The sequence below is a fragment of the Chiloscyllium plagiosum genome, chromosome 14, assembly GCF_004010195.1.
Source record: "Chiloscyllium plagiosum isolate BGI_BamShark_2017 chromosome 14, ASM401019v2, whole genome shotgun sequence".
NCBI lineage: Eukaryota > Metazoa > Chordata > Chondrichthyes > Orectolobiformes > Hemiscylliidae > Chiloscyllium > Chiloscyllium plagiosum.
In genome coordinates this window covers 6,915,227-6,942,120 of record NC_057723.1, presented here as the reverse complement: position 1 = coordinate 6,942,120, position 26,894 = coordinate 6,915,227, and the positions used below count along the sequence as shown (strand labels likewise).

The following is a 26,894-nucleotide window of genomic DNA, read 5'->3' as shown; positions in this document are numbered from 1 at the left end:
TGATGTATGGTAGTGTGGCTCGTCCTTTGGGTTGCGGCATGTCCTCGTCCTAGACGTGATGGTACAGAGAACACCAAACGGAGAATTCATCACTAAGGTACACAGGAAAGCCACACACACAGACCAAGTCCTGAACTATGAAAGCAACCACCCCAAAACACACAAACGAAGTTGCATCAAGACACTATTCAAAAGGGCCACAACACACTGCAGCACACCAGAACTGCAAAAAGAGGAAGAGGAACACCTGTACAAGGTATTCGCCAAAAACGGGTACCCGCGCAATTTCATCAACAGATGCCTAAGAGAAAGACAATGGAACGAGGACATGCCGCAACCCAAAGGACGAGCCACATTACCATACATCAGGAGCATTTCATAACTGACAGCCAGACTACTGCGACCACTAGGACTTATAACAGCACACAAACTAACAGCCACCCACAGACAACGACTCACCAGAACGAAGGACCCGATACCCAACATGAGCAAAACTAATGTAGTGTACAAAATCCTATGCAAGGACTGCACAAAACACTATATAGGACAAACAGGAAGACAGCTAACGATCCGCATCCATGAACATCAACTAGCCACGAAACGCCACGACCAGCTATCCTTAGTAGCCACACACGCAGACGACAAGCAACATGAATTTGACTGGGACAACACTACCATTATAGGGCAAGCGAAACAAAGAACAGCCAGGGAATTCCTAGAAGCAAGGCACTCATCCACAAACTCCATCAACAAACACATCGACCTGCACTACAGCGGACAGCTGAAACTGACAACCGGAAGTGGCAGGGACAGACCACTATAAATGCCAGAGGAAACACCACAGAAGCGCTTCACAGGAGGCTCCCAAGCACTGAGGATGTCACCGAGACAGGGGACGAAACGTTTGCAACAAAAATTTCCAGCTCGGCGAACAGAACCACAACAACGAGCACCCGAGCTACAAATCTTCACCCAAACCTTGAAGAGAATGAGAGTGAGTGAGAAAGTGAGAGTCTGAGAGAAAGTGAGAGAGAGTGTGAGAGAGTGCATATGGGTGTGTGTGAGAGAGACAGAATGTGAGTGTGTGTGGGAGAATGAGAAGGTGTGTAAGAAAGCATGTGAGTGTGAGTGAGAGGAAGCGTGTGTGAATGAGAGAGTATGAATGTGAGAGAGAGTGTGTGTGTGAGAGACAGAGAATGTGAGTATGTGTGGGGGAGAGAGAGAGAGAAAGGGTATGTGTGTGTGACAGAGACAGAGTGGGAGTGTGAGAGTGTGTGCAGGAGTGTGCACGGAGTCTGCGTGTGTGTGTGTGTGTGTGTGTGTGTGTGTGTGTGTGTGTGAGAGAGAGAGAGATTGTGCGCGCATGTCACACATGCACCTGTGCACCTGCAAGAAAGAAAGAGATGGAGGGTGGAAATAAGGGAAAACCAGAGTTAGATAAGGAGACCCTCAGTGTTTGAGAGATGGGTGTATAGTAATTCCCATCAGTCATTCCAGAGAGGGGGTGGGGGCTGTCATGCTGTTTCAATCTCATAAAAACAAAAGGAGCCTCAATGACCACCAGGGCTCGCATGTGGCCACAGAAATATAGACAATTATTTAATAACAGATTAAGAGTTTTATTGATAAAGTTCTCCCCCCATCCCAGGACTTTGTTACCTTTGCAGTGCTGTGCACGTCATCAGGGTCTGCCTCTTCACAGGGCAGAAGAGTAACATGTGTGAGGTTCTCCACAGGGTTAGTGAGTGTCAGAAGCACTTGACTCTCCTACAAACAGAGCACCAAGAACATAAAACACCAAACCACACTCAATTCTGACCAACTGCAACCTCCACCCTGCCCTTTCCCACTTTTAATCTCCTCGCTGACCCTTTTCCTCCTCCCAACAAATTCTCTCCCACATCTAAACCTCTGGCTGACCAGGACATGACAGAAGCTGGCTGGAGGAAAGAGGATCTTAGTCAGGGGCTGCTGTACATTAACAGCCGCAGCACCAAACCTGACCAAGTGCTGACTGAAACAGAGATTCAGGTCAAGTTTCTTGATGGAGTGGATTTAAGGTAATATTGATTTAAATTTGAATACATCAATCACTGCTATTTCAGTAAAACTGATGATAAATTACAGGACAACTAATTTTCTTAGCAGCTGACGAAGAACAAATTTGAAGTTGTTTGAAAATTAGCTAATAAATTGTATGCATTGTTAAAAAAAACTTAGACTAGATTGCCCAAGATTCCTTTTGTGACTGCACATCCCAATATGAAAATTCAGTATACAAACAGGTAAGACACCAAATCATACTGGACTCACCTTCATGAAGCGCATGTTAGGAATAGAGAGAATTCGAACTTCTGGAACATAGTTCCTGCAAAAATGAAAAAAATTGAATATGCTGAGTTTTAAAGATTAAATGGAGAACATGTATCAAGTTGACAGCTTCTATGCTCAGATCAGTAACAGGAAGATCGCACACAAAAATGTAGGAAATGCAACTCATATCCAAATGGTAAATTTACAAACTACATCAGTCATCTGTCAATCTCCCATCTCTTCATAAAATGTCTGTTCAGATATCTTGGTAAAACAGTTGTACCTGTTGTACAACTCCTATTGTACCTGTTACAATCCCAGATATTCCAAAGTGCCTTATAGTAAGAGCTTTGGAAGTGAAAGTAGAAAGGAGAAACCCAACAGGTCTGGCAGCATCGACCGAGGGAGCAAGGGTTAACGCTGAGTCCATCATGATTCTTCACGAGTTCTTCACTCAAAACTTTAACTCTGTTTTGCTTTCCACAGATGATGCCAGACCTGTCGTGTTTCCTCAGCACTTTGTACTTTTATTTCATATCTTCAGCATCCACAGATCTTTACTTTTCTGGGAGAAGGACAGTCACTGACCTAACTTAGGAAATTCTTGCATTCAGTCTCTCAAACAGCAATAAGTTAACAAGGTAGGTGTTTTCTTTTGGTGATGTTGATTGAAGGATAAGTCTTAACCTGATTATCCAATTAATTTATTTGCTATTCTCTGTCAGTGCTATGGGAACTTGCATACTTCCATGAGATCAGATGACACCTCACGTGAAAGATTGTTTGCATAGCTTTGAAAAATATGATCCTGCTATAAGCTGGAAGTGGAACAAGAATAGGTATTTTTTGAAAAAAAAATCCATCGCATTGTTTAAAACTGAAGACTCATTCAGCTGCCTTGATAGTTCACTAACAGTGGTTTCCAAGCAACTGCGGGACACTTCAGTTCAGGTGCCAACGTATCCATGCCTCATTTTGAAACTTTGAACGATAACATGCCAATTTGTCCCTTTCCTGACCCATGAACTCAGTCACTAGTTCCTTGAGAGCTTCACCTTTTCTTCATAAAGAAACTGAGCGAGATCCTGAACAATGCTTCCTGACAGCAAGTATGGTTTTTTTTTCTCCTCCTCGCTGTGGTCAGGGTGTGTCTGATGGTGTGAGGATGAGCAGTTACAGCACGGTGGGCCTCCATTGTTTGCACAGCCAAAGAAAAGTCAATCTCTTCCCTCTGGGAAACTTGCTTTGTGTAAACAGGACATACCACTCTCTGCTGCACTCAACACGCTCCAAGTCTGGAAACATTGCGTGAGAGAGTGAATAATGTATCACAGGAAGCCTGCGCAGATTATTAATACAGCATTACCATACACTGGGACGGTCAACTCAGAGCACCATCACATTTCCAGCTGATTATTATAACCATTACATCTTGGGAAGGATATAACTGATATTGTACGCTAGGGAAGAATATTAGGAGGGAACAGGAAATAAACAGTGCCCCGAGTACTTCACCTCCTCACTATGATGCTGGCACCTGCATTCAAAGCGATTAAATATTTTATAAACAGTTTTTCAATGTAAAGAGCCGGTCCATGATACTGCAGGGTGACAGTTGCTGCAACGGACAGAGTGCGAAGTGAATCAGCCCAACCTAGAAACTACTCCAGGTGAAGATTCCAGAGATTTCTCAGTTCAACCCCACACACAAGGCATCAAACTGAGTGATGTCAATCAGAAACGATAGCTACATCTATAAATAGTTATCTTCAATAAAGAAGTGAATTTATATTCAAATATATTATGCTATTGAAAACACATTTGAGAAAGAAAGTGCTCCTTGGTCACACCTTTTTTACACAACGGTGGGGGGAAGTGTGTGTGTGTGTGTGTGTGTGTGTTGCAGTTAGCTGAGTGAATTTCACAAAGGTTATGAAATGCCACGACACCAAACGTGAACTTCACTAAAGTACTAGACATAAACACTGAAAAGCAGCAAGGTTCGATTAACTTAGGCCTTGTTGGATTGTGCGCACTCTGAGCTACCCTCAGTGAAATTCACGCCTGGGATCCCCTCCTTTCTCAGTTCATTTCCACTCCTCCTCCCCCATGTCTTTTCCACACTTACCCCTCACCCTCACTCACTCTTTTCCCCTCACTATGCCCCGCTTTATCTTTAATTGAAACTCTGACTTCAAATAAAACAAAAACTAAAGCATTTTTAAAAACCCAACTTTGCACTTTATGCCCTCTGGTCTGTGTTCCTTCTTGTGTAATGTTATGTAGTCACCAATTCTGGAAACCCCAAGAACAAGCTGCACATTTGCTTATCGATAGATACTGAGTTGTATGAAATGCTCTGGCCTGGGTGACCACCCCTATGCTAAGCAAATAGAAAGCACTACCAGAAAAGCTGGTGGAAGGAGATGAAGTCGAAACGTTTCCAAACTGTAGGGATTCTATGATTCAAACCAGAGTTGGACAAATATCTGTAAAGGAAGGGTTTGCAGTTTACAAGGAAAGAGCACGGGTTGGAGCCACTACAGATATTTTCTAATAAACCTGTTTGGATATTCATATACAATTGTGAAGCAAGAAAGATTTCAACCTTCTGGCTCAGAGGCAGGGTCACAAGAACTCATTATAATTATTCCAGAGAGTGGCACAGGTATAGAATGTAGAACAGTACAGTACAGGAATAGGCCCTTCGGCCCATGATGTTATGTGAACGTGATGCCAAATTAAACTAATCCCTTCTACCTGCCCTTGGTCCATATCTCTCCATTCCCTTCTTATTGATGCATGTATGGAATGAGCTGCCAGAGGAAGTGGTGGAGGCTGGTACAATTGCAACATTTAAGAGGCACTTGGATGGGTATATGAATTGAAAGCCCCTTCCATGCTCCTATTGTATCTGTCTCCACCATTATCCCTGGCAGCATGTTCCAGGCACCTACCACTCACTGTGTTAAAAAACTTGCCCCTCACATTGTCTTTCAACTTTCCACCTCGCATCATGTATACATGCCCCTCCAGTATTAAGACATTTCAATTTTGGGATAAAGCTGTTGGGCCAAGTAATCTTCTGATATACTGGATGATTCTACGATGCCCCAAATCATGGTGACTGCTCAGAGGTGAATCCCTGGTTAAGTAAAGCATGAGTCAACAGAGAAAGTTAAATCACTGAACATGAATTCTGATTCTAACAGTGTGCAACCTGAAGCTGATAAACAGCCTTTTCTCTGGGCATTGATACAAATATTTATCTTAAGAAGACAGTAATGCTTTAAAATTTCTTTTTTAACTTAAAAATGACTTGACTGGGAAGGAACAGTGATATTAACTCCACCCCGTGACAGGCCCAAGAAGTGACAATTTTCACACCTCTACAGAAATAGGGACACCTGCTTTTGACATATCGAAAGGCAAACGATTTACTGCCATGTGGGTGCAGCAACAGCAACTTTGCTGTGAAGAACAGGGTGGACTCCTTTTTTTAATTAGCAAAAAAGTGAAATATTTGTAAAGCTTTATTTGCTGCTCCAAAGGAAGAGAACAGAACTAAAATTTACAGAACAAGGAATTGCCAAGGCAGACCATGCTGGTCTAAGACTGTTCTGGGACACTCAGTCTGAGTGAAACAATTTTTGAAGGGCACCAGAAGATTCAACATGGTGTGGCAGCAACAAACGAACCTGTTGAAAGCTGGGATTGCCTTGAAAATGAACCTTGCATTCCTCATCTTCCAGAAGTGCTTGCCTGAGACATCCACGTTCCATGAAAGAATTAAAAATAATTCTATAATTGCTTGGGTAGCCATTTGCAGCATCACAACCCAGGCTGTAATAAGACTTGGTGGAAAAGCAATTTCAAAATGATGCGAGATTTTGATGGAATAGAGAGAAAAATATTTGCTCTGGCAAGTAGGTCAATAACCAGGAATCATAGATTCAAAATCACTGTCAAAGCATGAAGAGGGATGAGGAAGTAAAAGCCGTCTCTCGCTCAGGTGGTCAGGATCTGAGCAGCTTCATCTGATAAAGTGAGGGATATGACAACACAAATACTTTTAAATGTGAATTGGAAAGGAAATTGAAGATGAGCAACTTACACGGTTACAGGAAAGATAAGATGATCTGCAGGACTGCTCTTTCGAAGAGCCACCACAGGCAGGGTGGCCTGAAAGAGCACCCTCTGCATTGCAAGCTTCAATAATGTTAGTTTCCTGAACAGGCTGGGGCTGTTTTCCCTGGAGCGTCGGAGGCGGAGGGGTGATCTTATAGAGGTTTACAAAATTATGAGGGGCATGGATAGGGTAAATAGGCAAAGTCTTTTCCCTGGGGTGGGGGAGTCCAGAACTAGAGAGCAAAGGTTTAGGGTGAGAGGGGACAGATATAAAAGAGACCTATGGGGCAACATTTTCACACAGAGGATGGTGCGTGTATGGAATGAGCTGCCAGAGAAAGTGGTGGAGACAGGTACAATTGCAACATTTAAGAGGCACTTGGATGGGTATATGAATTGGAAGGCTTTGGGGGGATATGGGCCGGGTGCTGGCAGGTGGGACTAGATTGGGATGGGATATCTGGTTGGCATGGACAGGTTGGACCGAAGGGTCTGTTTCCATGCTGTACATCTCTATGACTCGTGGGACCTTCTGTACAAACTGTAAGGTGCCAGACAGTGAATGTGATATACAGGGAACACCCAAGGTTTCTGTTAAGCTGACACATGGAGAGTAGGAGAAAGTGAGGACTGAAGGTGCTGGAGATCAGAGTCGAAAAGTGCGATGCTGGAAAAGCACAGCTAGTCAGGTAGCATCCGAGGATCAGGAGAATCGACGTTTCGAGCATGAGCTCTTCATCAGGAAGTTTGAGCTCACGCTTGAAACGTCAATTCTCCTGCTCCTCGGATGCTGCCTGACCGGTTGTGCTTTTCCAGCACTACACTCTTTGACATGAAGAGAGCGCCTGCTGACACCAACCATCCAATAAATTCGGATTGTGCAAATTCACTTGCATTTTTCCTAAACATGCATGTGCAAGCCATGTTTTAAAAGTGTTAAAGAATCATTTTGAAGTATTTTCTCTTCATTGACATATTATTCATTATTTTTCTTTAATTGTTAATGGCTTGTTAAGTTATCATTCTTTATTTCAAAGACTTTTTTGCCACTACACATGCTCTTGGGTGCCAGTAAATGTAGCCATACGTGGATCCATGTGTTATCAATTCATTAATGAGTAGAAATAATATTTTATGCTTTGTCCTCTCCAATCTATAAGAACTTCTCCTTTAACCTCAATAGACTCAGTTTATTTAAGTTCACCACCTCATACTCTGCTTCCTGATATTATCTGTGAAGCTGTATCGTATCCATTTCACAGCTACATTCTCAGTGAAGGGATACCTAAAACTACATACAGTACTGCAACAGCAGTCTAGCTATTGGCATGTACATGGTTAATGAAGCAACCTTTGGAAGTGATACCATCACAGGTCCATAAGGCTCTCAATGTTAAAGGTGCCACACTGGGAACCAACAGTATCATATACCCACTGCAACACTGGGCTGAGGCCTTCTGACTTTGCAAGAATGCTGACTCCAGAGTTTAGTCGCAATGGGAATGCAAAATTTCATCTACAGTAATCACCTACATGCTCAAAGAGACAAAAAGAACAAGATGCAAGTAACAGTTGAATCGACTGAAATTCAAACCCAGATACATTCCTAAATGGTCTGGGAATGGCACTGCTCTGCTGACGTGTGATTGTAAACATTCAGGGTAGTAAAAGCTGCAGGCAGACATTTCACACTGCATACACTACTGTGACAGACTCCAGGTCAATAAAGCCACGACTCTGTTGTGGTCTGCAACGTATTTGGCTCCTGAATCAATCCAAGCTCCACAAAAGGGGGCTGCCATGAATTGAAGAGGACGGAGACAAAGTCAAAATTGTCAATTACTGCTTCAAATAGAGATACAAAACTATGGGTTATGGTCATGGAGTTGGATCCTGAGCCCTCACTCAGAGTGGGATTCCCTAGCCCATGCAATCTTATGTGACATGGGTCTCGCAATGCCAGTAGCCAAGGTCTGTGCACAGCACAGCTTACGGTGTACTGGTCGTATCTTTACCTCTGGTCCTGGAGGCCTGGGTTCAAGTCCCACCTTTGCCAGAGGTGTGTTATAACAGCTCTGAACAGGTTGATTAGAAAATAGTTTTTTGAGCCCAGTTTTACAAAGTGCTCCAAAGGCCCTTCGAGAACCTCCTGGGAACTTCAGAAATTGTCTTACATATCGAGAGATTGTAACCGGACGAATGGGACATTGTGGAGCTGCTGCGGTGTAAAAATGTTATGTCTTTTAAAAAAAAAGGTGCAAAAATTCTTTCCGAATGCTGGGGTCCCACACTTTGTTACACTATCCAGATGGCCCTGGGCCGTCCAAATGACAGGAAGAAAGTGTAAAAAGGAGACCAACAGGTTTCCTGCAGGCTTGCACTTTATAGCATACCAAATTAGTTTTTAATCAAACCCGACAGGACTCCGAGGGAGTGATCAATTGTTTCTTTCAAAAAAGTGGATCTTTAAGAAGCAATTGCCATCTGCAGAAACTTTCAGATGTGTTTTTAACAGTCTCCAAAGGATTAAACACTTGGCCTTGCTGATCTATGCTGACGCAGATCCTGGGCTCAGTTCAGACAACAGATTGGCAATCCCTTCCTATGAACTCACTCATTTGCAGAGCTGATGAGATAGAATCATGTAATCACTGACCAAACCACCTCTGCTCATTCAGCACTTGTAAGAAACCTTGTTCATTGTTTCTCCTCCTGAAGGTAGCATTCCCATAATGGATACACTGCAGAGTAGGGCTTCTATGTCTTTGGAGAAGTTACCCTGAAGCTACAATAGGACTTAACCCTCCACCGTGTTCATTAACTGAGGTTTTCAGGGAAAGTCTTTCCCATTAACTCACATCAACATCGGAAAGTGTCGTGCCATACCCCATAGTTGAGGTATTTCTCCCATCCATCTCATTAGTCTCTACATTTACAGTATCCAACGCTTGCTCAATAATTCAGTTTAGCCCCAGATTCTAATTATACAAATGCTAAATGAATACAAACAAAGATTGCTGGAGATCACAGGAGGTCAGGCAGCATCCATAGAGAGAAAGTAAGCTAACATTGAGTCTAGATGATTCCTTATCAGAGTCACCTAGACTCAAAACATTAGCCCTGCTTTCTCTCCATGGATGCTGCCTGACCCACTGTGATCCCCAGTGTTTGTTGTTTTCAGTTCAGATTCCAGCATCCACGGTAATTTGTTTCTGCTGAATGTATTTACTTCATTACAACATTGCTTCTCCAAAATGTACTTTGTGATGAGGGTTATTAGATTTTTCCTCAATGTGGGGCGGTATCAGCGTTATACGGGGTTAATAGCAAATTTCCACCTCCTTTCTCAGGTTTTTCTTGGTAGTTGGAAAAGTGCAATGGCCTATTCGAAAAGCCGGCATAGTTCAGAACAAAGTCAGAAGTCACATGACACCATAGCAGTGCTACAAAAGCTTGTGGTCTCAAATAAACCTGTTGGACTTTAACATGGTGTCATGTAACTTCTGACTTTGTCCACCCCAGTCCCACTCCACAACATAGTTAAGCACAGTGAGAAACTATCCATCCAGGCAACTTTGACAATTCGCACCCTGTTTTCACTCAGTTCTCAGCTGCAGATTCCATCAGCTTAACCTCAATACTTTCTCTATACCTTCTACCACTGTGGCTCACTCCTCATTCCCTGCTCGGCCATTATTTACCACACTTAAAAATACTCTGTACATCTTAAAAAGTGAGAAATTAGAGAATGAGAGCTAGCTAGGAATATAAAAACAGATAGTTGAGCTTCTGCAATTATTTAAGAAAAAGGAATAAGTGAGTTTTGATCCTCTCGAGAGGGGGGGGGGATGAGAAATCAATAATAAAAATAAGGAAACAGTGCACAAATGAGAAGATATTTGCATCCATCTTCACTGTAGAGGATAAATAATATTTCAGAAATAATTTTGAATCGTGAGGGAGAAGCTTAAAACAATTACAATCATCAGGAAACAGCCACACAGAAAACTGATGGAACAAAAGGCTGACAAGTTCCCTGATCCAGACGAACTTTAATCTAAGATCTGAGAAGAAGTGACTGCTGAGATAGTAGTCCCATTGGTTTTAAATTTTCCAAAATTCCCTAGACTTTGATGACTAGAAAATTGGAAATAGAGAAGACATTATTGGATCATCTTCAGGTTGGCAAGATGTGACGAGTTCAGTGCACAGGAATAAATGTGGGGCTTCAACGATTGCATGATTTGGACAAAGGGAGCAAACATGTAGACAATGAATTCCTGATGACACAAAGATAGGTAGAAAATAAGTTGTAAAGAGAACAAACTGATATAAATCCATTAAATGAGCCAGCAAACATGTGGCAAATGTGGAAGTATAATTTGGGAAAATACACTTGCCCACATTGACAGAAATTATTTTTAAAAAGTATATTATTTAAATTGAGAGAGATTGCAGAATGCTGAGGCATGCTTACTGAATAGGGGAGCTGACTTGTGTGGCTAAATGACTCACTCCTAACTCATATACGAGGGAACGCTCTCCTGAAACTCTGCATGTGCAAAGTGCGCCTTTCAGCTGCAAAACCTATTGTAAATACAGACATGCATTGCCATATAATCTACCTTTTGCTGATATGGAAAGATATCTTTACTTGACCTTGTGATAATCAAAGTTGAATGTTGCAAATGAGAGATGGTTCCTTCCTAACACGCACATTGTAGGAGCTATGACTGCAATATGGTCATTTAAGCAAAAACTCAAAATTCTCTCAAATCATACTTGTTGGCACCTACCTTAAATTATAACAGTAACTACATTTCCAAAGTATTTCACTGGCTATGAAGGCACATTGGGACTGTGAAACGTGCTCTTCAAATCCAAGTGCTGCTCTCCTCTTTTACCTGACACTAGAGATTGTTTATAATATGCAAAATGTTTAACAGACTGCACCCAAAGCAAACTTCATAATTATATATAGATTACTGAGGTAAATCAATATTTTGCTTAATATCCTAGCAACACTTGGACCATATTTAAAGATGTCAAATTCTTCTGTTAGGTGCATCAAGTCTCTAAGTAAACATCGCTATCATTCCAAATTTAAAAGTCTTCTAGGGACATTAAATAGCCAATTTAGAATCAAGAAAAAGCTAAAATTACAGAAGGATAAGTGTGAGCTGACAGAAGTAGATCATTTCCAATTATTAAAGATGTGGTAACAGAATACAGATGCAAGAGTGAATGACAGATTTAGGACCGTGAGTACTAAAAAACCTCACGTTTGAGAATTGGCAGACTACAGAAAGCACCAGCGTTTGAAACAGAAAACATGGCATCATTTAGAAATGTATTAAATAGCGAGAGTGAAGGAGTGGAGAGGGCAGCAAAGGAACGTTAGAACAGGATGGACACATGAGACTAGGACTACCCCACGTGAGGGACGAACAGCGCAATTTCTGTGTTACAATTTCTACCAAATTTATATAACACTTGCAACCATGAGTTTTCAATTCTAATCTTTAAGAGCAGACTTCCGTTTCTAACCAACGAACAAGCACAGCATGGAATTTGAAAGCCAAGTCTCAGCGTGAAGAGTCATACTTACACAGCGACCAGCTGGATCTTGAACTTGATGGAAGTCGGGTTAAACTCAGGCTTGCTCAAGTTGTGTTCACATTTCTGCAATGTCAGGGTGATGGGAGCATGGGAGAAAAAAATACAAAACTAAAATTATGATTTCCAAACAAATGCACAATTAGTATTCATTAGGCCAATTTTAACCCACAGTTGCATGGCTCCTTTGGACAGGGTGGGAAGCTCGCCACCACTTCAGGAACAGTTTTTCCAGAGATACACAGACTTATATAGCTACAATGAGGAAAAGAACTGGGCTAATATTTGAAAGACAGTTAACTCCTTGCATGTTTAATGCATCTGCAGAAATCACATTCTGGAAATCTCTGATGTTTGGTAGAGGAACTTCCAGACTGTGGCCAGACTAAGCCTCTACCTCTCAGTAGCTACATTCTCAATACCCTCATAATGAAATGGATCTATATCCATCAGCTGCTGGCACTCAGTTAACTTTATTTACAACTTTAAGAGGCTGTATGAAGCACATTACTGATATTTTATTTTAATTGTTACAAGTATACACAGTATTTGCATTAGGCAAAAGTGAGGACTGCAGATGTTGGAGATCAGAGTCAAGATTAGAGTGGTGCTGGAAAAGCACAGCAGGTCAGGCAGCATCTGAGGAGCAGGGAAATCGACATTTCAGGCAGGAGCCCTTCGCCAGGAATCCTGATGAAGGGCTCCTGCCCGAAATGTCGATTTTCCTGCTCCTCGGATGCTGCCTGGCCTGCTGTGCTTTTCCACCACTACTCTAACCATGACAGTATTTTCATAATTCTGTAGCTGAAAGGCATCCAAGACTCTGAAGAGGCCTTCAGGGTAAAGAAAATGAATATTCCACAGAAAAGGTCCACCCTTGATGGCTGAAATGAAAAGGATTCAGACAGTGTGGAGTTCCAAATGGGACTAACCACAGCATGCAACATTGCAAAACTATCATCTGTCCAAAGCACTTTTGCCCTTAGTCACTGCCATAAATCTCTGTTTCAGCCATTTTGTGTGGATTTCAGGGTCACACTATGGAGCATCAAATCTATCATTTCCAGTCTACTCTTAGGTTTTTGACTTCCCTCCTCTCCCAAGAAATTCCATTCTTCCTTAAAGTAAATATCCAATAACTCCCATGTCTGGTGTGTAGGGACCAGAAAATGCTGCTGGTCAAAGCCATTCCCTCTCTTTCAGTCTGTAGATCCAATCACTGGATTAAAATCTATTTCCTTCCTCCAACCATAGCATTGGGGGGGACGGTCACCCTAAAATGAGAACAGCTCAGACCCAATATCAGAGCTAGAACAGCCTGCAGCTCACTAACCTTGCTCAGCTAGGTAATATCATTGGGAGGATTGAAAGGGAACAAAATGCCATTATGTGATTGGGATCAAGCTACATTATGGGGAGAGTGGGCAGGGAGCCTTGCACAGCCTCAGCTTAACGCAGTCTAAGATATTTGAAAGATTACTCTCCACCATTTTTCCCAGGGTAGAAATTTCATGAGGGACATAGGTTTAAGGAAAAAGGGAGTAATTTAAATGAGATGCGAGAGGCGGTGTTAAAGTGCTGTCAGAGGTGGTGCTGGAGGCGATAATAATAGCAACATTTAAGGCACCTTGACATGTATATAAACAGGCAGGTAACAAAGGGATATGGATTGCATAGAGGCAAAAGGTTTTTAGTTTAGAAAGGCATCATGTGTCAGCACAGGGTTGATGGGTCGAAGGGCGAAAGTGAGGACTGCAGATGCTGGAGATCAGAGTCAAAATTAGAGTGGTGCTGGAAAAGCACAGTAGGTCAGGCAGCATCAGAGGAGTAGGAAAATTGAGTTTTCAGGCAGGAGCCCTTCATTCCTACCCGAAATGTCGATTTTCTGCTCTTCGGATGCTGCCTGACCTGATGTGCTTTTCCAGGACTACTCTAGTCTTGACTCTGATGGGTCGAAGGGCCAATTTCTATGCTACACTTTCTATCTTCATTCACTGCCACTTCACCTCTCAGAACAGCCAACACACAGAGATCCTGGCCTTCCCTTCAACAATATTTACAGCTCCCTGAAACCATCACTCAGTTTATTTAAGGCATGTCCCTTTTACCTTCTACCAGAATTTATTTTGTCAATTAACTACACCTGCGCTCCACCCGTCTCAAATCCTCTTTAAAGTTAAAGGCACACAAACTATGTGATGCAACCGGTTCATGCTGGTGTTCACATTTCACACAAACCTCTGCCATTCCGCTGCACATGAACTTTATCAGTGGTCTTCTCCTAAGCTCCATGTTCTTTCCCAGGATCTGCAATCGCTTAATAACACGTCCCAGTTCTGATGAAAGGTCCCAGACCTGAACCGTTAAATCTAGTGCAAGACCTACTGAGTACTTCCAGCATTTTCTGTTTTTGTTCCAGTGTTTTAGACATCTGAGCTGGGAGTAGAAAATGTGAGTCTCTGAATAACGAGTCAGCCGTGAGATTTGAATTTTTGGAATTCTCTTCTTCAGCAGAGCTGGATGCTTAGTAATTATGTACAAAACTGAGGACCGTAGATTTTCGAACATTAAAGGGATCAAATGATGACAGGATAGGACAGAAAAGTGAAGTCATTGTAGACGAGTCATGATCTTTTTGAATGGTGGAACAGGCTTAGGAGGCTGTATGCCCAATCCATGTCCTAATGTATCTTGACTTTCAAACTGTGCATGTACGCATCATCTCATAATATACAACAAATCTGTCCAGCCCACAGACCCCTCAGCTCCCAACCAGACTCACCCGACAGCGCAGCGAGCGCTTTATCAGGAGGTGCTTGTGTTTCGGGTACAACTGGGAGGCAGAGATGGGCTGAAAGTCAGGCTGCAACAGTCTTTGGTGGAGGGTGGTCACTGATGGATACAAACAAAGAAACTAATCAACAGATTATTTCACCAGCTTTTTTCATTCACTGAGTACTTAGAATTCTGAAATCACATAATTGTCGCAGTACTTTAGGCCTATCTTGTCCATATCAGCACTGTGCAACAGCTAGCCCCACTCTCATTTTTCCACCTGACCCTGCAAGTTCTTTCTCTTCATGTGCTTTTCCGATTCCTTTTTGAAAGCCATGATTGCGGCTCTTGCCACTACCCTCAGGTGCTTCATAAGAACTCGGTCTAAGCCCATTCACACTTCAAAATCAGTTTGCAGGCAACTTTCCACTGTGATTTCCAGTTGTGAAGAAGGGTCACTGGAGCTGAAACATCAACTCTGATTTCTCTCCATAGATGCTGCCAGACCTGCTGAGCTTTTCCAGCAATTTCTGCTTTTGTTTCTGATTTCCAGCATCTGTAGTTCTTCCAGTTTTTATTTCATAATGTTGTTTTGCTAATAAACCAAAAATTGTATATATTGTAGATACTCAGTTGATAGTTCTTGTTTAAAGCTTAATGTATATTAGGCATTTAATTGGAAATTACAGTAATTTGGAAAGGCATTTTTATTTTATGACAAACACAGAGAATGCTAAAGAAACTCAGCAGGTCTGACAGCATCTGTGGAGAAAGAAACAGAGTTAATGTTTTGAGTCCAATATGACTCTTCCTCAGCACCAAAGGGTGTTGGGAAATGTTTGTTTTATACTTTTGACAGAGGCAGAGGAGTGCAACAGACAAAGGAGTTCCAAAGAGCTACATCAGACTGGAAACATTAACTCTGAATCTTTCTCCACAGATCCTACCAGGCTGCTGAGTTTCTCCAATTATTACTGTTTTATTTCAAATTTCCAGAGTTCACAGCGCTTTCATTCTCTAAATCGTGTTCAGTTTAGTGACAAGAAAGTGAGTGAGGTCAGCAGCTAGGGATACTACGGCACTGACTCTTGCCAGTTTGATTACAAAGCTGCCCCATACTCCTTGCTGGAAGATTGTATCTGAGGTCATCACAAAATGGCTCAATCCATTTTCCTTAATGTCCAATATACTCTCCAAAAGCAATCGTGAACTGATACTTTATCCCATCTTCTCCTCCGCTTCATTCGGCTCAGGAAACCAAGAACTGCAAAACCTTCAGACCCACATCCAAATGACAATCAGCCAATTGGCTCACACGAGGGAATGATTGAACATGGGCCTGTCCAAGCCAATTGGCTCAGATTCACAGCTGGCCATGTATTTGCACAGCAGGACAATGGGAGAATTCAACATGCATGGATTGCTATCACAAGGGAACGCCATTTGATCTTGGCCATATTTTTGTCCACAAACATCTGTCTGCATGTTAAGTCCACAGTAATCCATTAGAAGGCATATTAATGTCTCTGCACTGAAGTTATTTGCACAGCTAGTCAGGATTTTATTGAATCCCACATTCAGCACATGGTGCCTCTGTCAAAATTTGACTTGGTTATTACCCTCTGGCAGGTTCAGGGCTCTAGTGTAATAATCCTCTGGAAGTGGCTCCACTTCCTCCAACGGCTGGGCTGGCTCGATCTTTATCTCTTTTTGGTCCTCTGCTTCTTTCAGCCTAGGAATGATGACACACAATCAAGAAATCCAGTTAGCTGAAGCACACTTTCACTGACTCTTATGCCGAGGACACTTTTTTCTTATTTATTCATGTATGGGATGTGGGCACCACTGGCCAGGCCAGTATTTATCACCCATCCCTAATTGCCCAGAGTGCAGTGGAGAGTCAACCATTTTGTCACATGTAGGCCAGACCAGGTAAGGATGGTAGTTTCCTTTACTGAATCAGATGGGCTTTTGCTGACATCGACAATGGTTTCATGGCCATCATTCGTCTCATATTTCTAGATTATTATTAAATTCAAATTCCATCATATGCTATGGCAGAGTTTGAACCCAGATCCCCAAAACATCACCTGGGTCTCCGGATTAATAGTCTAGTGATAATACCACTAGGGTTTCACCTACCATTACATGGTTCTCAGCCAAGGGCTAGTAGAGAAAATCTCCTAATGCAAAGATCTAGGGTTATTTTCTCGACTGGTGTCCATTTGTAGTTGCCCGAATGATCATTCCTAATTTAAGCCAATGAGTAAGATATTTTGACCATGGAAGCATCACGGACATCGTAATATTGTGACCCTATTCATCAGCACAGATAAGGATGTCATTGGAGTGAGCATAAAGGGGGTTCTGAGGGACAGTCACTGGACCTGAAGTATTAACTCTGGATTTCTGTCCACAGATGCTACCAGACCTGCTGAGCTTTTTCAGCAATTTCTGTTTTTGTTTCTGAAGGGGAACTACTGTTACATTTCGGCTTATATGGCCCCCAAATGCCTTGCTGAGCATTGAGAGATTGACTGCAGTCTACTGCTGCATCCTGGCTGGGATGAGCCCAGTGAATAACGGTCCAGGATTGAAACTGGGATCTAGCGCACTTTGCAGAATCCAAAGTCTTACTACCACAACCATTTCTCAGCCCAATGAGTTAACTGCTCATGCAGGAAGCACCAAGCATGCTAAAACGAGTGGTAATCAGCTTCCCTGCAGAGTTCACAAAAGCTATGCCACATGCAGTGAGGTACTTACGTTGACCCAGCAAGGGTAATGATAGGGGCCCCAGATCGCTGCCGCTGCAGTCTTGTACCTAGGCCATACTTGTCCTGAAACAAAATTCATTAAAGATTACAATTGGCATTGCACTGAACTATAATGCATAGTTACGACATGGTGTTGTAGAATAGTGAATGACCAACTTGATGAATATAAACTATCCATCGTATCAGTATGTGTTGCAAAACATGTCATTTGCAATGTATATGAAATGTTCAAACCTCCCAGAGTTAAACAACCAGCAATACAAGAACACAATCTGTCTTTTACACAAACAGCGTTTTTAACTCTTTGAACAGTTGAACACAAAAACTACATTAATCACAGTAACATAAGGATTGACATACATTTCAGGGAAACTTCATGACATAGACAAGTACAAATTTATATTAATGTATGCATTGATTACTGACACAAATGACAGATCATGTCATGACACATGCACATCAAATACACACAAAAAGCACTGCACATAGACACAACATATATGTCAAAAAAGTCAATAAGATTGACTCCCAAAGTCTATCGCAATACCAGAAACCAATAAATTAAATCATTCCAAACCCAGAATAATTTATGGATAAAACTCTTCCAGAAACTAAAATTATGGTTGTGAAATACCCACCCCAAGTTATCCGCAGCATTGCCTATTTTACACAGAAGGCAAGTTTCTAAAAGGTCAATAGAGAATGAAGTTGGTTTGACTTTCTTCCCCAGGTTTAAATCAAAGGAGGGTCCACACATCGAAAATCATCATAGGACCCCAGTAAAATGCTGACCATGATATGGATTGCCAAGATGCAACAACAGTGGATAACTGAACGTAGTAACTAACTCACCACCACGTGTATAGTGTGCGTCTGCACATGCGAAGCAGCAGTATTGAAGCAAAAAAAAATCGTGATGTAGTTAAGACAGTGCAATTAACACATACAACCTAAATAAGGAAATTTGACTGGACAGGGCTGATAGCGGTCTTTCAATTTGTGGGTCATTCACAGGAAAAAAGGGGGTTAGCTGGGAGAGTTTCACTCTTTAATGCTTCACAATTCTACATAAAGGTTGCGCATGGTTGACTGAACAAATCTCTAAGAATAACCATTGAAACCTTTAAACCTCAGGGTCCTTATCCTAATGATATCACTTTCCAACCGATTGTACTACAGTCTGGAAAGACCCAGATCCCCCAATGAGAGGGAGAGGGGTCGCAATAAGGTCAGGGGGAGAACCTCCAATGAAACATCCAGCAGATGTGCATCCTCTGTGCTGCAAGGATCAACACTGTGAATCCTACTTGGATTGCATACAACTATTGAGGAGAGATCCCTGTACCGAGAATCAAAGTCAAAGGGAAGATTCAGAATAAGACATTTTTCCTTTACAGCTATCTAATATTAGCATCAAGTGCATGTGCCTCAATGGTTGAGAATATAAGCCATTCAGCACCACAATGTTGATTTCTTAACCATTCCACTAGATCGTGGGTAGAAGTGTAGAATTAGTAAAGAGAGATGTCACACTGTGCTAATGACATTAAAGCAATCTGACCTCTTAGGTGTTCATAAATATCCGAAATTTAAAGAGGTGTGGGAGGGTCTCCACTACCCTGTACGATATTTATCTCTCTACATCAGCAAGATATTTGACAAATTCACTAATTGCACTTGCATTTGAGCACACGTGCTGGACACAAATGATCAGCTGCGTCCCCTAAACTACAAAGTCATAACACCTCAAAGATTCTTGAGTTGGGAATGTCCAACTTCGAGGCGTCCAGATGCTGCGAGTGACTCTACAGAAATGTAAGATTTTCTGTTTCTTTAAGGCCAATTTACCTTAACTTCGTCTATCCAGAATGATTCCAAATCCATTAATATCCCTACATAAAAATCTGTCAATCACAGTTTTGAAGTTTTTAAGTGACTCCCCAGCCTCCCTAATTTTTTGGGAGCAAGAGTTGCTTGATTGAGTGCAGTCAGGTCTTCTGCTCAGTTCCAAAACATGATTCCAAAACAGAGAATGTGTCAGTTTCATGTTTTACATTTAAACAAGGAAGACGTTTACAGAATAAAAAAGTTACCATGCATTACAGAGCCATTTCACCATTACAAATGTTAATTAACACCCTTCCCATTACACACAGACAAAAATAATCTCAAATGCTTCACAATGAAGAGAAACCCTGGCAGATTGCATGCAAAAGGAACAAAAGCTCACTGGTGATAGGGGAAAAAGAACTTGCTGCAAGTTATAACATTGACAACAATGTTTTGCGTGATGCCAACACTCTGTGGGCAGAACATGGAAGATTGCTCAAGGCCTTAGAGTAGTCAGTCTAGAATTAACAAAGGCATGGATAATCATATGGAGGAAATACTAAAGAGTGAGAAATTCTTCTTGAAGTCAAGTATGAAGCACTTTGGTTTAGCCTGGCAGATCTGTTTTTACCCTCCTTTGACCAATTTGACACCATCACGTAACAAAAATCTGTCAATCTCATTCTTGAAAATGTCAAGACTCTGAGGTAACGTTCTGCCAATCTGCATTAGAGATTCCAGATTCCACTGAAGCCTCAATAGCCAGTTGGGCTGGAGAACAAGCAGGATTTTGTGTAGGTTATTTTATTCACTTGTGGGACATGAGTATCACTGGTTGCCCAGTACTTATTGCCCATTCCTAGTTGCCCCTTGAGAAGATAATAGTGAGCTGCCTTCTTGAACTATTGCAGTCCACACGCTGTAGGTACACCCACAATACCTCGGAGAATTCCAGGATTTTGACTGGCTGATGGTGAGTGGCTTGGAAAGAACTTGCTGGTGGTAGTGTTCCCATGTATCTGCTGCCCTGTCATTCTGGATGGAAATGGGCAGCAGATATATGGGAACACTACCACCATCCTTCATTGATGGAGATATTTGTGAAGCCTCCTTCTTGAGTAAATTGTTTAATTGTCCACTACCATTCACAACAGGAAATGGCAGGATTGCAGAGCTTAGGTCTGATCTATTGGTCGTGGGATCGCTCAGCTCTATCACTTGCTGTTTATGTTGTTTGGCATACAATCAGTCCTGACTGGTAACTTCACCAAGTTGACACCTCATTTTCGGTATGCCTGGTGATGCTCCTGGCATGCTCTCTTGCACTCTCCATTGAACCAGGGTTGATCCCCTGGCTTGATGGTAATGTTTGAGTGGGGGATATGCCAGGCATCATGGCTGCAGATTGTGCTGCAGTACATGCTGGATGGCCAACTGTGCTTCATGGTTGCCCAGTCATGAATTGTTCAAAGTCTTTCCCATTTAGCATGGTGATCGTGTCACACAAAACAATGGAGGGTGTTCTCAATGTGATAAGAACATGTCTTCAGAAGGATGACGTGGTGGTCACTCTGACCGATCCCGTCATGGACAAATGCAGCTGCAGCCAGAAGAATGGTAAGGAAGAGGTCAAGTATGACTTTTACTCTTGCTGGTTCCCTCACCACCTGTCACAGACCCAGTCTAACAGCTATGTCATTAGACTTCATGGTGTATGGAGCCAACGTTGAGGACTTGCTCAACAAGTCCCTCCTGACTATATACCATTGAGCAGCCACTCTGTTGGGTCTGTCCTGCTAGTGGGGTAGGATATATCCAGGGTTGGTGGTGTCTGAGACACAGCCACACTCCTGGAATCATATCTTGCAGACGATGTTAGTCTGTTGCTTGAATAGCCCGTGAGACAGCTCTCCCAATTTTTACACTAGCCTCTAGATGTTAGGAAGGAGGACTTTGCTGTGTTGAAAGGGCTGCTTTTGTTGTTGCTGTTTCCAGAGCCTAGGTCGATGACAGGTAGTTCGGTTTCTATTTTTTTTCAACTTTGTTGAGATTGCTATAACAGAGTGGTCTGCGAGGCCATTTCAGTGGTTAGTTAAGAATACCAAATTTCTGTGGGTTTGGGGTCACATGTAGGCGAGACCAGGTGAAGATGGCAGATCGCCTTCCTGAAGGACATTAGTGAGCCTTTTCCCAACAATCAGCAGTGGTTTCACTGTTACTAGCAGATTCTCAATTCCATTTTTTTAAAATTAAATTCAAATTGCACGATCTGCCATGGCAGAATTTGAACCCGGGTACCCAGATTTTAAGCTGAGTTTCTGAATTAATACGAATATTATTAGCAATAATACACCATTAGGCCATCACCTCCCCATAAAGACACAGGCCATAATGCTATGAAAGAGTTACAAGTTGTGGAGACAGCAAATGAGTTTGGAAAGTCAAGTTTTGATGCCATAGAGAAGTGGGTTTTATGGGTTGCAAGGAAGCATCAGAAGGCAGTCCCTAGTCAGCTAAGGGGCTACAGAAAGGATGTACAGATCAAGGTCATTTGTCATGTCAGGTTCTCATATCTCCTGACATAGTCAGGGAGGTTAAGGGCCAAAGGCAATCACCACCAATAATGAAAGCTACCTTTGAATAGAATAAAAATGCTGGAGATTGGCTATAAAAACAAACTGTTGGAGAAACTCAGCAGATCTGGCAGCACCTGCAAGTAGAGAAACACAAGTTGATGTCTTGAGTCCAATTTGTCATTTTCCAGAAGGGGCTTGAAACATAAACATTGTTTCTCTCTTCGTAGCTACTGCTCGACCTGCTTAGCTTTTACAGCATTTTCTGCTTTGATACCAATGCTACTTCTCCTATTTCTTTCAATAAGTCAACAGATATGATGCAAGATTCCTTCAGGGAGAACTCACAGAAAAGGCAAGTGGCATGTAGTTTCTGCGTCTAACCAGCTTCTTGCGATCACGTTCAATCTTCTCTCTCTGTGCCAGTTGGTGGTAATATTCCAGCAATTTATTGATCTGTTGAGGAGGATAAAAACAGTTTAGAACTTCCATATAAAATCCACACTGAGGGGTCTCAAGCATACTAACTCCCTTCACTGGCAATTGAATTAGCCAGTCAGAATTGGCAACCTGAAAATAAAGGACAAACTTTTAGCAATCTCTGTTGTATCACTGAGAAATATGAGCAGTGTAAACATTGTCCATGTCTGCTTGCAATTGCAAAACATTAAATAATAATCTCAAACTCAATACAGCAAAACTTGTCGATGTTTACTAAGACTCTCGAATTGTTTATGTAGCATGAAGGTTGTGATACTGGCCCGGTAATCCATTTAGCTAACTTTAACAATCCAGAAACAAGCCTGAATCCCATCACAGCAGCTGAAGGAACTTATTTATATCTTTTCACAACTCAAAACATGGAATACAATCTAGCATTGATTATTACCAGAACCCTAACTTCCAGTCCACATTCTAACAAGCAAACAATGCGGAAAGTGGGAAATGCCAGTCAGCCAGTTCCATGATACAGAACCTATTGGACACATCAGCAGACTGAATAATAAAATTAAACCAGTGCCAGCTCGTCCACAGCTTGCATGATGATGACAGCAACCACTCTAGGACTAAAGAATGAAACCAAAAGCCAATCTTCATTTTGGAAGAGATGCTATAATCCAGCTCATTTATCCCAGGACTGGGAAAGGTGAAGTGAAATTAACCAGACTCCCAATTACTGTCAGTTGGACACCAAGAGAGCGAAGAGCTAGGAGGAAAGGGCAGGAAGGTGAAATTAAGCTAGAACTTTTTACATGGCAAGACAGGTTTAAAGGGCTAAATAGCCTATTCTCTTGCTCCTATTGCTCTCAGTTCCTATTGGAAAAAGTGAGGATCATGTATGATTTGGCATTGGTGCCCCTACTCTCAATATATATTTAGTTGAAGCATGTGTCCACATGCTGTCTCAGCTCATGCACTTAGGTATCCAGAAACCTTGGGGCTGCACCCCAGAACTAGTCAGTAAGTACAGGAAATGAGTGCTGGGGAACCACAGCGAAACACTACATTCATGTTTCATTTACACCATCAAACTCACCCGCTGGGTATGAGGATTCTCTGGTTCTTGCCATCCTCCGCTGGCTGGAGGAAAAAGAATGTGGTTAGTACATCACATGGTGTTGCTAATATAGCATTAAACAAACAGGGTAAAGATAGAGGCCAATGAGAGCAGTCTGATTCAAGCGAATCCCATAAAACAGAAAAGTTACCTTGTACCTTTTATGGCCGTGAAAGCGCTTTATAGTCAATGAATACTTTTGAAGTGCAGTCCCTGTTATAATGCAGGGAAATGTACCAGCCAATTTGTATATAGCAAACTCTCACAAATTATAATGCAATACTGGACAGATAATCTGTAAACATTGTGCACTCAGGACACTGGAGAACACTTCCTGCTCTTCTTTGAAGAGAGCTAAAGAACATTTTAGATTAGATTACTTACAGTGTGGAAACAGGTCCTTCGGCCCAACAAGTCCACACCGACTCGCCGAAGCACAACCCACCCAGACCCATTTACCCCTTCACCTAACACTACAGGCAATTTAGCATGGCCAATTCACCTAACCTGCACACCTTTGCACTGTGGGAGGAAACCGGAGCACTTGGAGGAAACCCATGCAGACACGGGGAAAATTAGATTAGATTACTTACAGATTAGATTAGATTAGATTACTTACAGTGTGGAAACAGGCCCTTCGGCCCAACAAGTCCATACCGACCCGCCGAAGCGTATACCACCCAGACCCATACTCCTACACTTACCGCTTCACCTAACACTACGGACAATTTAGCATGTTCAATTCACCTAACCTGCACATTTTTTTTTTGGATTGTGGGAGGAAACCGGAGCACCCGGAGGAAACCCACGCAGACACGGGGAGAATGTGCAAACTCCACACAGAGAGTCGCCTGAGGCGGGAATTGAACCCGGGTCTCTGGCGCTGTGAGGCAGCAGTGCTAACCACTGTGCCACCGTGCCGCCCATAGATGTGCAAACTCCACACAGTCAGTCGCCTGAGGCGGGAATTGAACCCTAGTCTCTGGCGCTGTGAGGCAACAGTGCTAACCACTGTGCCACCGTGCCGCCCACAAGGGGCAGTTCAGCACTGGTTTACCATCTGATCAAAAAGACAGCACCCCTTAGCACTGCATAAGCAGCGTCAGCCTGGATAATATGCTCAAATCTCTAGAAAAGGGCATCAACCCACAAACTGACTCAGACTGAGAATTCAAACGCCTTGTACTCAAAACTGAATGAAAGGGCAGAATGCATTGCAGTACAGCTGTGATTGAGAAATGACATAGATGGAATGGAGATGGTCTTTGTTGAGGACTAGACGTTGGAACCCAGCACTGAACATAACACAACTGTGGGTTCATGCTCAGCACATTCAGAAATGTTGCACACTCAGTTTTATTGACTACAGATAGGAGGAGGCAAGGTCAACCATCAGAAAGACATCGTCAATACTGGTCAGAATTACAGGATTTCGCAAGTCTCATCCTTTCCGTATTTGCGACCACAACAATACACCTTCACCTAAGGAGCAGTGTTTGATAAAATAAGCATAAGAAAGGCACTCCATTAAAAAAAATTGAAGTCATCAGTTAAAACTGTGTAAAGCGATAACAGATACCTGAAACTTTGCTTAGTATTTTACTTGGTTACATCCTGTACATAAAACTATTTCAACAGAATATCATAGACATTGCACAAGGTATGTAGAAAATTACACAATCATGGAGGGTCCAGGAAGGTTTGGCCAGAGGTCAGTGTTGAGGTCATTTTAAGAAGCAAGGAGTGCAGTTGTCAGATTCTCTATAGGGTTCATAATTGTGCTCAGACACCAACTAATGGCAGCAGTGAATAAAGGCTGATTTTCACTGATAGCTTATATTCCTCCAGCTCCCCTTGAGGTTCTTCCTGCTTGCAAATAAAATAGCACTACACCGAAAACGAGGCAGCCATTTTACCAGTTTTTTGAAAAGCTGTCAAAATTAGCTCTATCATGCCTTCACCATCACACAGCTGAATCGGTCTTACTTACCTACAGATTTGTCAGCCATGCCAACATCCCTAGAAGTCCAGCGGCAGAAACCACAAGCCAGGTAGTAAGCTTTCTTCATGGTGGTCTTGGCTGGGTCATCGGGGAGTGGTGCTGGAATATTGGTGGCTCTTGTGGAGAGGGTATGCATGCAGCAAGGGCAGTCAAAACAGTTAGCGCACCTACAAAGCACAAGTGAAAGACAAACAGCAGAAATTAGGTCAACCTAACTAACCAACTATGAAATAATCAACTGCTGCAAATCAGTCAGTCTGGAAATCAGTCACTCACACAAAAATGAGTGCTGGCGAAAATGAGAATTGAAGACAATTTCAGTCACAGAATCGCTACGGTGTGGGAGGAAATCATTCAGCCCATCACATCTGATTCAGCTCTCCAAATGAGCATCTCACCTACTACCTTCTCTTCCCAATCCTGAACATTTTTTTCCTTTTCAAATAAGTCTGATTTCCTTCAGAATGTCTCCATTGAACCTGCCTCCTCAACACTCAGGACATTCCAGATTCTAGCCAATCAATGCATAAAGGTTTTCCTCAATGTGACTTCTTCATTTTTTTTCCACAGTTTGCTTTAAACCTTTGTCCTCTTGTTCTCTATCCTTTGTGGGATACTGAGAACATTCTCTCCTGAAACGCAATAGCCAGAATTGGGCTCAATATCCAGCTGTAGCTGAACTAGTGTTTTATAAAGCTCAATAAAACCTCTGTTCTTATATTCGATACATCATTAATAGACCCTCAGATACAGCACACTTTATCAACGGGATCTTGACCAGATGGGCCAATGGGCTGAGAAGTGGCAGATGGAGTTTCCCCAAAGTGCTGCATTTTGGGAAAGCAAATTTTAGCAGGACTTATACATTTAATGAGGTAAAAACCATGACTGCAGATGCTGGAAACCAGATTCTGGATCAGTGGTGCTGGAAGAGCACAGCAATTCAGGCAGCATCCGACGAGCAGCAAAATCGACGCTTTGAGCAAAAGCCCTTCATCAGCTTTATTCCTGATGAAGGGCTTTTACCCGAAACATCGATTTTGCTGCTCGTCGGATGCTGCCTGAATTGCTGTGCTCTTCCAGCACCACTGATCCAGAATTATACATTAATGGTAAGGTCCTCGGGAGTTTTGCTGAACAAAGAGACCTTGGAGTGCAGGGTCAAAGCTCCTTGAAAGTGGAATCGCAGGTAGATAGGATAGTGAAGGCGGCGTTTGGTATGCTTTCCTTTATTGGTCAGAGTATTGAGTACAGGAGTTGGGAGGTCATGTTGCGGCTGTACAGGACATTGGTTAGGCCACTGTTGGAATATTGCGTGCAAT

General features: G+C 42.4%; 1 protein-coding gene across 2 annotated transcripts in view; it reads right to left on the bottom strand.

Moving 5' to 3' along the window:
• The window catches only part of dctn4 (dynactin 4), a 51,720-nt gene that overhangs the window by 8,257 nt on the left and 16,569 nt on the right, over positions 1-26,894 (bottom strand). Inside the window, exons 3-12 of one of the 2 annotated variants that reach the window (XM_043703093.1) lie at positions 25,561-25,739; positions 23,550-23,593; positions 22,361-22,468; positions 18,462-18,482; positions 17,599-17,672; positions 16,452-16,564; positions 14,840-14,949; positions 12,050-12,123; positions 2,314-2,368; positions 1,660-1,767 (exon numbers count right to left, since the gene is read on the bottom strand). In XM_043703093.1, coding sequence (XP_043559028.1) covers positions 1,660-1,767; positions 2,314-2,368; positions 12,050-12,123; positions 14,840-14,949; positions 16,452-16,564; positions 17,599-17,672; positions 18,462-18,482; positions 22,361-22,468; positions 23,550-23,593; positions 25,561-25,739 — 886 coding nt within the window. The remainder of the gene's footprint in view (positions 1-1,659; positions 1,768-2,313; positions 2,369-12,049; positions 12,124-14,839; positions 14,950-16,451; positions 16,565-17,598; positions 17,673-18,461; positions 18,483-22,360; positions 22,469-23,549; positions 23,594-25,560; positions 25,740-26,894) is intronic. The other variant, XM_043703094.1, reaches the window with a different exon arrangement.